This window comes from Silene latifolia, chromosome 6, assembly GCF_048544455.1.
Source record: "Silene latifolia isolate original U9 population chromosome 6, ASM4854445v1, whole genome shotgun sequence".
NCBI classification, from domain to species: Eukaryota; Viridiplantae; Streptophyta; class Magnoliopsida; order Caryophyllales; family Caryophyllaceae; genus Silene; species Silene latifolia.
Genome location: NC_133531.1, coordinates 4631849 through 4646714, shown reverse-complemented (window position 1 = coordinate 4646714; position 14866 = coordinate 4631849). Strand labels below are relative to the sequence as shown.

At 38.7% G+C, this 14866-nt stretch overlaps 2 protein-coding genes across 2 annotated transcripts; both read right to left on the bottom strand.

The window, feature by feature from the left end:
- Positions 1 to 344: 344 nt before the first annotated feature.
- LOC141587273 (uncharacterized) lies at positions 345 to 7582 on the bottom strand. The gene is made up of 10 exons (XM_074408724.1): positions 7487 to 7582; positions 6694 to 6880; positions 6292 to 6547; positions 5982 to 6198; positions 5547 to 5899; positions 4936 to 5439; positions 3665 to 4841; positions 3221 to 3571; positions 2868 to 3105; positions 345 to 2665 (listed from the first exon to the last, which is right to left on the bottom strand). Exons 1-10 carry the CDS (start codon positions 7580 to 7582, stop codon positions 345 to 347), a joined length of 5700 nt encoding a protein of 1899 aa, XP_074264825.1.
- A 2148-nt stretch (positions 7583 to 9730) lies between these two features.
- On the bottom strand, positions 9731 to 14507 carry LOC141586082 (multiple C2 domain and transmembrane region protein 5-like). The gene is made up of 2 exons (XM_074407205.1): positions 14278 to 14507; positions 9731 to 12946 (listed from the first exon to the last, which is right to left on the bottom strand). Exon 2 carries the CDS (start codon positions 12901 to 12903, stop codon positions 9892 to 9894), a length of 3012 nt encoding a protein of 1003 aa, XP_074263306.1. The 5' UTR covers positions 12904 to 12946; positions 14278 to 14507; the 3' UTR covers positions 9731 to 9891.
- Positions 14508 to 14866: the final 359 nt, after the last annotated feature.

The window sequence follows — 14866 nt, the reverse complement described above, 5'->3', positions numbered from 1 at the left end:
AGCAATTTGATCATTCACACTCAATTTAGTCCACTTGTCATTTAGTAATTGACCTCCTCCTCTTTCCTTCTTTGCGCCAAAACCAAAAGACAACAAATAATCTGGACGGAGGGAGTATATATTGTACTAGTCACGCGTCTCCTTTTACACACAAAACGAAACCAAAACTAAAACACCTCCAGGACAGTATTTCGATCAGTAACATCAACAAATTTGTACAAGGATTGCTGTCACAAAAAAAAAACAAATTTGTACAAGGCACATCAAAATGAAGAAGAACATTTACATTTTCCACTAAGTCAAAATGATCCGAGCTACTTCCTGGAGGGGTAAATCAACTTTACCTAGTCGCTCCTTTGACACAGTTTCTCCAAGATCTTGTTTTTACGCAGTCGGTAAACATTCAGAAAAACAGCATTTCTTGTACACATCTCCTGAGCAAACCTTTCATTCCTAACTACCACTAGGCCATCACCGATGCTCTTTAAAACTTCAGCAATCACATTCTGAAACCTATCCCAATTTCTTTCAATCACCACTTCTTGAAATTCGGTTGGCAGTTGTTCGGTAACATCACACCTAAGCAACGCATCATCGAGCAGGTCTGAATAGCAACCAGTGTTCAGGCAAATCAAGCCAAGCAGAATCACTAGTTTTAGACTGAGAAGGCTGATAGTACTAGAGGTGACCGTGGGCAGGGACTGATTGTGTTTCGGCCCATTTTTATGAACCCATTCCTCCATGTCCTGTCGGTTCACTAGGAGCTCATGGACAGTTTCAGCTAAGAAGTCATAGGTAGAAATCTCCAAAGACGTTTCTTCAGAACCCGGAAGAAACGTGTCTGGATCGACCATCCAGTCAAGGTATATAAGCCAGTCAATGAACGATGATCTTGTGGCAAATAAACACCCATGAGAGCTAGAAACCATTACTAGCAGTCGTTCCAAAAGATAAACGAAACAGGAAGGTGATACGAGATGATATCCTTTGGATTTCGATTTGTACGTCTCTCTTAATGCATCACGGAAATGGCAAATCTGTCCTGCACCCTTGACAAGGTCGTTTAACAATGGCTGCCAAGGTGAGCCTACCTGAAACTTCCTTGGGATTTCCTCATAATGCTCAGAAAGTTGTTTGCTTGAGACGCTTGACCCCATCAGTACTACAACCACCTGAACGAGTTGTACAAGGGACGGTTTCTTCTTAACAGACACATCTCCATAGACGAGCAGAGAGCTGAATCTCCTTAAAATTGCGTCTCTCAAAATGTTTCGAGAAAAACCAGCTTGAATTATGCTCTCCTTTGTCACTAACGTCATTTTATCCAGAGAAAACACTGACGCAAAATACTGTTCTGCCGAAATGTCAATGTAGCTCATCAGAGAATGCCAGTCAATGCTTGCAGGTTTCAGAAACCTGCAATGCATTAACAGAAATGCCGCCGTTTGAAAAATTTGAACGAGTATATAATGGTGATAGTACACGGGCATGGAGCTTCTAGCACCCAACTTGAGAACAAGTTCCAGGGTATCCAAAACTTTCCTGCCGATAACAAGTAGCTCAGACGACCAATATCTTTCACCTGCATTCATAAGTTGCCATTTAGTTAGGCTATCCTTCTTATCAGACCTTCTGGGGATGGTTTTCACCCATTTTGCATCAGGATAGAGCATAAAGTAACCTTCATCGGCTTTATCATTTGCACGTTCTCTTACACCAAGGTATTTCAAGCAGAACTCTCCATGTTCCGTGTATTCAGCAGGTTCTTTTCGTTTAAGAGATCTGAGGTAACTCAGAATTTTTCCAACATTATCTTTCCACAAATTCCAGTGCCAACATAATTTGGTGATGGGTACCTTGTTCTTTGGACCCTTCACTTCTGAATATGAAAGCAATAGATCCAAAACTTTCCAGTTAGCCAAGATTTCTCCCATTAAATTCCGATTCTTTCTTGACAGAGTTAACAATTGTTGCAGGTCATGAAATCCATACTTGTCATATGATAAAAGCTGGATGTTTGCAGAAACAATTTCATGGAAATGGGGCGTGTATCTACTAGCAGAAGCTTTTGCTTTCAGTGAAAGCTCCTCCTTTGATGGAAAATCTTTTAACGGCCAACCTTCTCCATCATCGGCCCAAAGGCTGCCGGCCAACACAGAATCAAGACACAGCGAAGAGACCTCCTGATAATGATGACCTTTCTCTAATAAATTGGCTTCAACGATGATGTTTCCCATATGTCTTGCGAGTTTGGCAGCATCAATATACTTCTCCAAATCTATTAGCAAGTCCAAAAGCTCATTTTGGCAATCCCACTTAATTAAAAAGGATACCATTAATTCGAAGGAGCGAAAATCCTTGACATGTTTCATCATTGCTAACTTGTCTTGCTGTTTATAAGCAGCATACGCACATTTCTCAAGAAACTTTTGCTCATTGGCATTTATGTCCATTCCGGCTTCTTGTATAAGATCATTCAAGTCTCGTCGCCAGGTTCGTATGTATTGCAGCCCCAAGTCAAAAAGCTTGCCTTTGGAACATGCGTCCAGACATTCATCAAAAAGGTTAGCTTTGGCATAGATCTCAGCGGCTGTTTCATAACGCCCAGCCAATGTGAAACATTGACCAGCTCGTTGGTTATCAGATTCTCCAATATATATTAACCCTGGCATGGACAAAAGTTTATGAATGGTCAGAGACTAAAACCCTAACAAAAATGATAAATGGGGAAAATAAGCGTAGCTAGTTTAGCGGGTTACATCTTTCTTTGGCGTGAAAGGAGGCAGCAGGGTAGTATTATTACAAGAAGAGGGCGATATAAAGTTCTGATCTATCGTCTTTAGGATTAGTTAAGAAGGCTCAATTACCTGCTTTTTCAAAATCTTCTGCATCAAGGTAACATTCAGCAGCTTTCTTTCTGTTCCCGATGCTTTCAAACAACTGTGCAGCTTCTTCAAGCATTATCAAGGACTTCTCTACGCTCAAGTTTCTAACATTCTGTGCAGCTTCTTTAAGTTCGGAAGCTCTAGTATAGGTTTCCCAGTCATTTTCTCCTGCACGTATGAAGCACTGAGCTGCTATCTTGTAATTCTGCACTTCAAGCATCTACAATAAAAACATGCACACACTTTAAACCATCCTGTCATCTTGGGGGTACATTCCGAAACAGAAAAAAGTATATTTATAATTTTACGAAATAAATTTCAATAATCCCGCAAACCTTAAAGCCCTGAAGTTTCCAGTCATATGCACTACTCATAATTGGCATTTCCCGAGCATAAGATTCATCCAATTCCTTGACTTGGATGGTATTCAACTTCTGCCAGTAGCGAACCATAGGCAGTGAAAAACCATCACTTTCTTCACATATCCATAATCTTTGCTTTGCTCGGGTTACAGCTACATACAGCTGTTTTAGTTCATAGCACAAGATATTGTGTTTAGAATGAGAAAATTGAGGAAGAGACTCTTGTTTTGCTGGAAGAAGCCGATTCTCAACCATGTACTCGTATATTATCCTCCACTGATCTTCTAACGGTGATGTCCCGAAGAAGTTGTACAGCAATACATCCTGCATTCAAATATATTCAGCCATGAACATCGAGAGATGGATTTGCAGTGCAATAATCAAGGAAACACGTTTATGTAAAAGTCGTCTCATTACCTGAAACTCAAGCCCTTTGCACTCAAAAATCGTCAGCACAATGGCCCTTTTCCCAATATGTTTGGTAATTTCACCCTTTACATAATCATCTCTCACAAGTATTACCTGCTCAGATCCAAAGCTAGTGAGGTTCTCGATGTTATTTCCCCGATTCCCAAAAATCACTGACATGGCATCTCCATCACATCCAGAATCAAGGAAAACAGGAGCTTCGCCACGCACTAGGCTTGTTTCAGGGTTTAGTTTATCAATTGATTCCGGGAAAAAATGATAAATGAGTTCTGTAATACTTTGTGCTAGATTCAGAACCCCAGCATGAGTCCGGAAATTTTGGGTTAATTTCAACAGAGGATAGTTCCAATTAAGCTCTTGTCTCTCTTCATGTAAAAACTCCTTGTAGAATAAACATTTTATATCCTCGAACCTGAAGTGGACGCCTTTTGCTATGGTCTGAGCGGTATCACCCGCAAAAACAAACCCCTCCTTGACATTTTTGCAGATATACTTCAGAATAACAAGTTGCTTCATTGTCAAATCCTGGACTTCATCCACATAAACAAAATCCATGAGATCACCTTCATATTTATCATGCTTGAACCGATGATATATATCATTCACCAGATCCGACAAGTCAAATTCTTCTCGAGTCACCTTCATCTTCTCATAGTCTAAAAATATATCGTATATGCGACTTCTCTCAAGCTTATCAAAACTTGACCCTTTTTTGTCAGATAATTGAATGTACTTCTCCAGAGAGAGTGTAGTTTCGCCAATCTGTCGAAAATGAAGAGATCCCTTTATGTGAGTGTTAATCTCAGTGAAAACCCTTGAAGGGTCCAGTTTATGTGTCAGCTTCATATTGAAATGCGGCCAGTACGATTCTCTGAACTTTTCATAGCCAACTTCTCTCCGTTTCACCAATTTCTGGTGAATAGATCTAGAACCGGGAGTTTCTTGAGAATATATTTTCCTGATATCAGGAAATCTACTGAAATATGATGTACCTATTGTTCTGTCAAGCACGAGCAAGAACATTTTATATGTGACAACAAGAGGGTACATTTTTTGCGGAGAATCAAGGAAAGAAGTTGGAATGTCGTTGAAGTTTGCATCTTCATCCAGATCACTTACATTAACAGTAATCCTTTCCTCACCAAAGTTCTCACCACGTGTAAATCTGCAGTGAAATTAACTGTCATTGATGCCAAACCGATAGCATAGCATATTTTGATGCACAATTTAGACTCTATCTGCTAAAAACATTTAAATACCTTTGAAAGTTGGAGATGTGTCGTTTCACAGCAATACAGAGTTTTGGATTGACTGTTACGAAAAGCTGTCTCATTGAAGTTCCGCTTGTACCCATTTGAAAGACTAACGAGTTGCTCGTAACAGCAATACTGTTCAGTTCAGAAAACCCCTCAGAAGCCATTTGATGTAGCTGTTCCTTCTGGAAGAGCTTCATCACTAACACAGTAGTTTTCCCAGTGCCAGATCGTCCGAGTACAAAAGAGCTCCTTTGGTGGAGAATTATCTCCCTCTCTTGATTAGTTACTTCAAATGGGACATTTATCGGTGTGCCATCACATGCAGAAAGCAAGTGGCTAACCACACCAGCCGAAAAAGAGTAGAATTTCATCAACAACAAGCTCTCCTTGACTTTGCTGTTCTCAGTATAGCTTGTTCCACACGAAAAGTCTGTTAAATCGGAATTGTTGATACCTTTGTGCCAAGAATCATTACGAAAGTAATAGCACCTCGGAATCTCCAAATACCTACAAAAACAGCAACAAGTTAAGTTACAGCTAAACAAAAGAACAGCAGGAGATATAAGCAGGAAGGTGACTACGACTTTAGTTAATCATTTGTACATGGTACATACCCCTCGAGGGCTTTGGCCTTGCAACGTTTAAGATAATCATCGGGGAAGGTACGGTATAAATTCTCGAGTTTCTTGACCAATGGTGGTACATCTACTAAGTGTAAAATATCCCACACCTTCAGCACTTGGGATTCATATCCTGAATCTTTGCAAATATCGTTTGTGCAAATGATAAAGCAACCCTCGACTCTATATTGTTTCACAATACTCAGAGAGCTTCCAGTTGCATCAGCCTTATATTTTCTCGGCCGCCATCCGTTTGCAAGTTTCAATAAGAAATTCAGTACAATCTTCTTGGAGTAGGTCGAGGGTAGTTTTGAAAACGACTTCACGAAAATTTCAGAGAACATGACCTAATTATAATTTCAAAGGGAAAACAAAAATCAAAGTTTGATCAGAATAAGTTAATATAAGAGAAAGTCGAGAAATATATACCTTCCATCGCGCATCTTTGAAGATCAGACTTTTCATATCTAACAAATCTTCGAGTTCATCTAGCTGACTCTTAACATTTGTAATGATTTGAGCCATTTCTTCATCTTCATTAGCATTTAAGAGACATCTCAGCTTTTTGGCATTCGTAATTACGGTTTCCCAAAGGGAATTAACTTGAGAGAGGGCATTTGCACTTCCGAGTATCCATAGGCAATGCCTGGGTGAAGAAAAAACAAAAACAAAACGAAGAAGTTAAATGAATTGAAGAAAGTACAGTAAAATTTTCGGGAACGACAAATCAAAGACATACCTGGCTCTAGAAAAAAGATCATTACTTTTCTGAAAATGTGAGGTAAAGTTACTGGATTCAGTACAATTCGACTTAACAGTAGACAATACAACGACATCAGCTTCGTCATTTTGAAATTCTTCGGTTGTTTTCACTGTAAGCACAAAATTAATCAAGTTTCCAAATGTTTCCCCGAGCCTTCTCTCAATCTCTGCAACTTGTGCAGCATACGGAGATATGACAGTCACATGAAGCTGTTGACTACAGCCGCGCCATTCTGTTAACAAGCCGGATAGATCAGAAGACGGTTTAATACAATACGCCTGAATTGGCCTAATAGAGTCAGTACTCTAAATTTCAAATTTGAACGGCGACCTTACCAAAACTTCAGGACACAAAAATGAAGTCGCTTTTGATACATACCTTGGTACAATCGCTGCACTATTTTGATAACTAGTGCAACTTCAACCAAATTTCGACATCCATGATTGTTATCATCCTTTTCCTCTCTTCCCTCTGAAATGTTTATGAAGCAAAATGGACCATACAGTTTCCCAAGACGACAATGTCGGTCATAGCTCTTACAACTCGCACCAACTTCATCCAAAGTCTGATTACAGATTTACAATACAACCAAATACCTTTTCAATTTAGCGATCAAACCACATAACTAACAAACTAATAGGAATATTTATAATAGTTGAGTTTCAACCATCTCTCATGGTATCAGAGCCAGTGTGACCGAAGGTCACGGGTTCAAATCCTGGCAACCTCAAAACAACTCCTCAAAAACTCGAAGTGGAAACCCAGCACACGCTTCAAGCCCGACGGGCATTTGAGTGAGGGAGCGTAATAGGAATATTTATAATAGTTGGGTTTCAACCATCACCTTAAGGTTTTGGTTGAGATGGTTCATCTATCACAAACAAGATCATATGTCATTTTTCGAGGTAAGTCCTTGACTTTCAATTTCATTTGATTTGTTAAAACGGTTTTACACTAGATTAGCGTAGAACTATCCATTAAAGAGCAGCGTAAAACCGTCTTACACAAGAATTTGTCAATAGAAACAATACGTAATTACGTAGTAATGATTTACGGAAGAGAAACGTAATTAAGTTCACTATCTAAAGAGCAAAATTATAAAAATAAAAACAAATAAAATTAACAATTATTTTCATAAATAATCAAATATTAAACATTCATAAATTCATACCTTGTTCATAAAAAAATGATCAAGTAAATCACTAACGGTCCAAGAAAACAGCTGATCAACAAAGATTGAATCTTTATCAACAAACCCTAACTCCATATTTATCTGTTTTGCATGCACCAAAATTTAAATAATTAAATTAAAAAAAAAAAACATTTTATTATGCATCACATTTAATCAACAAAACTACTAAAATCATGAATATAAGAGATAATAGTTGATCTTGTTTAAAACCGCTATTTCACCTTTATTTTAATCGGTTGTGAGAGCTAAAAGTGTAGTAGTTTAAAAGATTTAGGAGGAATATGAAAGATTTAATGTGTGCCAATGTTTAACTAAATTTGAAAATTGGAGTGGGATTATATTGAAAATTTAACTAATTTAATTTTAGTTTATTAGTGTTGCTTGCGTTAATGATGATAAGACGATACAAATTTCAAGTGATGGGAAATGTTAGCAGTTGCAACTTGCTAGCTTGGGGTTCTGTGACAATTTCCCGCCTTCATCATTACAGTTGCAACCGTTCACGCAACAAAAATTAGACTGACAAAGAGGTCCATACTCCATCGGGTAGGATTATTTCGGATTTGCAAGAATTTAGGTGAGTTCATATTAATCGAATTATTTTTTGATTGGTTGTTATTAATTTAATCGGGGATAACGGTCACTATGTAACAAAAAATAATCGGAATAGGTTTGATAGGGTTGAGTTAATTCGAATTTATGGTTATATTCGGTAAACAAATCAGATATTTGATCTAATGTGCTAGTTTGGATTAGATATCCAAATTAGAAAATCCTAAAATTAAATATCCATATCCGATCCTAATGTTTCGGATATCCAATAATATCCATATCCGATCCTAACGTTATATTCGTCATCTTACACAACGATTTGCGTTTGTTTCAACGTTATATTCGTCATCTTACACAACGATTTGCGTTTGTTTCGCAACTTCAAAGATCTCAACATAAATTTTATGTAACACTTGCATGTTATTCTCGTATTTTAACCATGTTTTAGGTTGTTCTGTCATATAAACTATAAACTGTCTTCTTCTGTAATTTTGTCTTATAAATATACTCATAAAATCAAAAATCGAGAATAAATGTAAGAATAATTAAAGGCGGATATCAGATCGGTTTGGATAATCAGTTTTTGCTCAGCCCCAGCATCCTGGTCATCGATACAGGTGCTAGTCGGTTTTGGCGGGGTCAAGTCAATTTTGTTAGGTAGGCCTAACAAAAATTATGGAGGCGGTGATGAGTGTTGATCTCTCTTTTAATACGAATATATTTGTCAATAAGATTAAAAGAAGTTAAATAACACCTTATTTAAATGAGATTAAGTTTGATATTTTTCCACTTTAAAATTGATATGTCCCCTAAACAAATCATTTTGTCTATGTCCACCTATATATTTGATATATACTCCCTCCATACCAGATCAATGGTAACATGGTAAAAAAAGGAACTTTTAAGAAAAGAGGGTAAAAGCAGAGGTAAAGATGGAAAAAATAGGTGGGTATGTAATTGTGGGTTGTTAGATGGGGTATATAATAACATTTTGTGTAAATATCAAATGAGTATAAGTATAAATTTGGTAATGTTGTGGGTCAAATAAGAAATGTTACCATTGGTGTGGAACGGTCGTATTAGATAAGTGTTACCATTATTCTGGTACGGAGGAAATATATCCTTTCCGGGGAAATTTTAATTTAAAAGTACTTGTTAGCTTCCCCTCAAAAAAAAGTACTTGTTAGCTACCTCAAGTGGAAAAGTTATTCTCTTAGATAGACCTGTACTCGGATCGGGCTCGCCAGGGGGCGGGCTAGGCTCTCCTGGTCAGACCCGGACCAGGCCAGGGGGAGGGATGGGCTTGGCCAGGCCGGGCCGGGATATGCTTGACCCGGGCCAGGGCCTAGGGCTGACGGGCCTTAACAATTTATTATTATTTTTGCTAAAATGGCGGGCCAAGGGCGGGCCGGGCTGGAATTTTAGGACCCGTGCCAGGTCTGGGTAAACGGCGGGCCAAGGCCGAGCCGGTTCCAGGTCGGGCCAAGTTGCATAAAATAACGGGTCAAGACGGGTCGGGTCAGCCCGTGCTAATAGCCAACTCTAGAGAATGTTATTGATGATCAGTTCAAAATTGTCATGACAAGAAAAACTAGTGCGTGTCTGTGCGTTACATGTCTTATGGAAAACATAGTGCCAGTCTCTACTGAATTGCAGGAACAAAGCACATTCTTATCACAAGAACAAAACTTTCCACATATTTAATCCAAACTTGAGAACATTTTTTGTAAGTTCTTACTGATATATAAGCAAGATTATACATTCATAATTTCATAACAATAAAATCCTCTAAATATACAAATTACAAGCACCAAAAATAGATATTATGCTATTTACAGCAAGCAATCTGTTTTAGAAGGCAACCTTCTGAAGAAATTGATAGGAGCCGAAGGCAACTTATGACGAAACTTAGGATGCCTCATTGTATAAAACCCGCCAAAAAGAGCCATTACTTGTAAAGGAGTAACATACAGAACAACAGCTGCCACAAGACAAAATGTCAGGAACAAAGTCGATGCTCTAGGATCGCGCCAACTCAGTAATGCCTGGGCGCGCTCCCCTTGTGCTGCAATGTCACCCAAGACTGACTGTACCTTCGCGCCAATGCTTCTAAGCCGATCATACCTCATTCGGACTACACTGGCACCTTTACTAGTAGGAAATGAGTCAAACTCTTCATCAAGCTCGTCTGCTACGGCTATGTCAGCGTATGAGATCCTGGTGTCCATGTGGGGTGGGTGACGTGCCCTAAATCGATAATTCCAAAGTCCGATTAGAAACATGTATAGAAAGACGGTTGGCAGGACTAACTCGGGAAAACAGACTAGCATTATGAAGAGCAGGTGGACTAAGATTGTTGTGACCGAGTTTTTCCAAGCACATACACCAGTAAACCATTTTCCTGCAGCTAAAAATCCCTGCAATAAAGAGACTATCCTGTAAAAATTAGCTTTGCTTCGTCTCATACTCCAAAAATGGGCGTCTACGTCACACATGTAGTCGACCACTTCCTTTTTTAGTGGTGGTTCTGCTCGGTTTAGTCTTGATGCTAGGACATTAATAGCATGGTTCCGAAGAAGATTTGTTTGCATAAGAGATAACGGTTTTGTGTAATGCATTTTCGGCAAAAGGGGTTTTGAGTATAAGTACATAAGGTTAGTCACATTTGTACATGAGAACCTTACTGCAAGATGCAATTCCCCCATTTTCTTCACACCAGAAGGTTGGAGAACGAGTAACGGGTATGCGTGAGTGTAGACCCGTCCTGCTTCAAGTGTCGAGAGTCTGACACGAACTTTGCCAATTCTGGTGTCTTTGTTAGTGCCACCAAAATGGCCGTTATCAAAGACACCTATGGTCAGAACAGTTGAAGGATCAAAGACTTCCCAAGTATATTGTTCATTATACTTCGGACTTAGACTGTCGATGATTGTTCGAGTCCTAACCCATTTCTGACAGTATTTCGCTACACAAAAGGTATCAGCAGTCCCTCTTCCGTCTCTGGTTTTCTGAGGTAGTATTCCGTCAGCATTCAGTATCCCTAACTCAAGAACTCCTATTGATGACTTCCACAGTTGTTTCATACTCGGTCTGAGATCACTAGCGTAATATGTAGATTCATCCAGGACATGGTAACCACCATCGAGACTGATTCGAGCATGTAACTTACTAGCAAACTTCACTCTTTTTTCCTCTTCAATATCAGCAGTCCTAGGGTTCTGAAAATTGTACCATTGTGTTGGGAAATTTTTATCATCAGGCCGCTTTCGTATGACTCCCAACGGTATAATCAGTTTTCCAATGGTGTCCTCTTTTGAAGGACCTACACGGTCTTCAACTGTAATAATCAAGTGCTCATCGAAAGGCTCAGCAGCTACAAACATCAAATCCTCGTTCCAGAACGGGTTTCCCATCCGGGTTTGGACTGGTTTTGTCCTTAAGATTTGAAATCCGAGTTGAGCTTTAATATAGACATCAGGAAACCTACCCTTTTCAAAGGGAATCAAGTCTTGTGCCTCAATGAGATTAACTCGAAGATACCATAACCTCGGAGAATGGTAAACTTTAGACCGAATTTGACTCGAGGACGCGCCAGAGATATCAGGAGGAGTAATAGCATCAGAATGCCAAGCATCAGAAAAGGCTTCATCAGCTTGAGTACCATACCAAACTGCAAGCATAAGCTCCCCATTTTCGATTTTATCCCCCTTCCTATCTTCAAGCCGATACCATTGAGGAGCTAACGGACTATCCGGAGGGACTCTGGTGGGAACCTCGTTTAGATCAAATCGAATATTACCCACATAATCATCCTTCACTAGATCCTTATCCTTGACCACAACCTCGAGCACAGACGACTGAATCCTTTCTCTAGAGAAAGCAAAAACCTCATTCCATTCCGGACTACTCCTTTTCTCAAAATACTTCGTCACTCCTTTGTAATTCCCAACCTTGACCTCCACATACGGGTCAAGGCTTCCCGTGACATCCATTGTAGGAAGGTCACGAGCCTTGACCACCCGAACAAAGAGAAACATCATCTGCTCTACAAGATCATATGTGCTTACTGGCTTGTTAGTACGCATTACCCGCCCACCAACAATCTGTCCACCTCCTAAAAACGGGCTCGTCTCTCTAAGCTTGTAATCTGACCCGGGTTTTGATACTACACCCTGAACTGATTTCGGCGCTGGTGCTTCAGCTCTAGCAGCTGATGTCACAGTAGAAAAAAACTGAGCCTGCGGATTTGGGTTTGAGTTTGGGTTTGGGTTTGGATTTGGATTGTTGTCGGATTTAGGCAGGTGAAAAAAGGTATGTCTTTTTCCATTTCTACCCCGGGAAGACGATCTAGGTGGCTCAACTTCGCCAAACTGAATTTCATCAACCAGTGTCGAGTCTGACCTGCCAAAAGCCTCCATTACAGGAGGCGGGTCTGACAGTCGGACAGAAGGGTCGTCTGTGATGAATACTTTTAGGCCAAGTTCCCCTTTAACACGAGAGAAAACGCTGCGTTTCTCTAAAGGGTAGTAAAATTCAGAAGCTTCAGAGTAAGGTACAAATGATGAACCATTAATATGAACTTTACCAAGGAAATTCCTCGAGTTAGTCGATCTGGTATAACTGAATACACATGCATCCAGGGTAAGATTAGAGAGGTTGTTTGGATCAGAAATGTTGAAATAGAATGACTCGTTCCAAACCGGGTTAAGGTCTTTATCCTTGATGCTGGTTTTGAATCTCTGATCGTCGAAGTTGAGCTCTACATAAGCGCTTGATGATCCGTCAGTGTCTTTAGCAATAAGGTCATGTGCTGCTGTAACTTCCACTCCTAGCTTATAGTTCATCGCGCTTTCCTTCTGAACTGAACTGAAAATAATCGAGTTCTTCCTGCACGAAAAAAAATGACTGTAAGAATCTAAATGACCTGTATTATCATCTATATTAATGACTTTATTGTGAACAAATTACAGTCTAAGACGTTATCAATTTCAATTTTCGATATGATCTCTTTCAAATAATATAACCGTCTTATATAAGAACTGAAAATATTGACATTTTCATAATTACAGTCTAAGACATTATGTTCCAATAACAAGTATCAAAGGTTACTAAACGAGAAAATGAAATAACGCAACCTGATAATATCTAAACAGAAAAACATGATTTCAGTCGACGTGGCCCATGGGGCCAAGAGAGCCTTTCTTGCCAAAAACAACAAGCCAACAATTGCTTTTCAACTAATGATATTGTGAAATTCATAAACGGGTCAGGGCCACACACATTCAAAAAGGATTTGAACTAATGTAAGACACTCGTATGTGACATTTATATGGGTCCGAGTTAATTTTGGACAATTTTCCTAGGATGACCAAAAGTAATCAATCTTTTTGGGGTACAAGAAAGAACAATCTATTACTAAAAGCAAATTAAAACTTTTCCCCATAAATTAGATTCTTCTGGAATTATTTAACTATCATATACCATATGGACCCGCAGATTATTTTCTGTGGCAAAAGCTCAAAAAGTCAGAATCTTTACGAATCATATGATTACCATAAAACAAAATCTACAAGGCATGGCTCGTTAATCATAGGTAGGTAGCATGTCAACTCAAACGACAAATAAACAGGACTTTTTCAAAGAAACGCAAAATTGGTAAACATGATCAAGTATTCTATATCCCATAAATTCAAAACATTCAAAACAAACCGATATTAAACCCAAATTCTTATATAAGACGATCATATTCGTCTTAAACATAAAACATGTTAAATTGGATAAATGAGACAACGGCAGTATGTCTCATCTATCCAAGTAGTGATTGGTGGTGTTATTTTACTCGTTTTAAGAGAAACATGCTAAGGTATAAACAGTGGTGGAGCTAGGGGGTTAGCAGGGGCGCTCGCCCCCTGGTGGATGAAAATCGCAAAAGTTCTAGTTAGAATTTTCGAAAAAAATTCAAGTTTCCCTTATACCAATACCCCGCTGAAATTTTTTGCCCCCGCTGGGTATAAAACCATTGAGAGTCTCAACCATAATCTTAAGGTGATAGTCAATTGTCTTATACCTTAACAAGCTCAATAGGTATTCAACCGTCACCCCAAGGTTTAGGTTGAAACGGTCTTCTCACGGTCTTATACCTTAACCAAACCAACTGAATATTAAATAAAACTCGGGAGTTTAATCGAAAAAGAAAATAGAAATGATAAAAAAAATACCTGTTAATGAAACGTATGATAAAATTGATAAAGAAGATGAAACTCCTAAGTTGATGAAAAATAAAATGAAGAAAGTTTGGAAAAATAAAGAAGAAAAGAGAGGTATGAATTGTGAAATGTGAAGGAAGAAGCAGAGAGAGTCGTCGGAGACTTGTATATTATGGTAAGGAAAATGGTAAGCAAGGAAATGTCTGTTTTTGTGGACTATGTATGTACCTAACGGGTGTTATACTAATCTCTCATTAATTACTCTTTTTTTTTTTTAATCCGTTAGAAAATTACGTTTTTTGTTTTTTAAATTAAGGTTGTTACATACTTTGTATACAACATGACTACATGAGTTTATTGTGAATGAACCACTTGGAGGGAAAAAATGTAGGAAATGAGACTTTGTTATGAAATGGTTTTCTAAAATATTATATGGGTGGTTACGGGTTAATTTCTTAAGAGATTGTATTGTACTCGGTATGATATTAATAAAAATAATACAGTAAGTCAGTACGTAGTATTTTGAAAAAAAAAATAGGGATATAATTAATAGACTGAGCGATCTAAGCTCAAGCTCAAACGTACTCAAGGTCAGCTCAAG

Coding starts and splice junctions, on each gene's coding strand:
- LOC141586082 (XM_074407205.1), bottom strand. CDS start 12,903: ATGAACTATAAGCTAGGAGTGGAAGTTACAGCAGCACATGACCTTATT.
- LOC141587273 (XM_074408724.1), bottom strand. CDS start 7,582: ATGGAGTTAGGGTTTGTTGATAAAGATTCAATCTTTGTTGATCAGCTG. Junction 6,199..6,291: donor GATCTTTTTTCTAGAGCCAG/GTATGTCTTTGA, acceptor TTCTTCACCCAG/GCATTGCCTATGGATACTCG. Junction 5,900..5,981: donor TCAAAGATGCGCGATGGAAG/GTATATATTTCT, acceptor AATTATAATTAG/GTCATGTTCTCTGAAATTTT.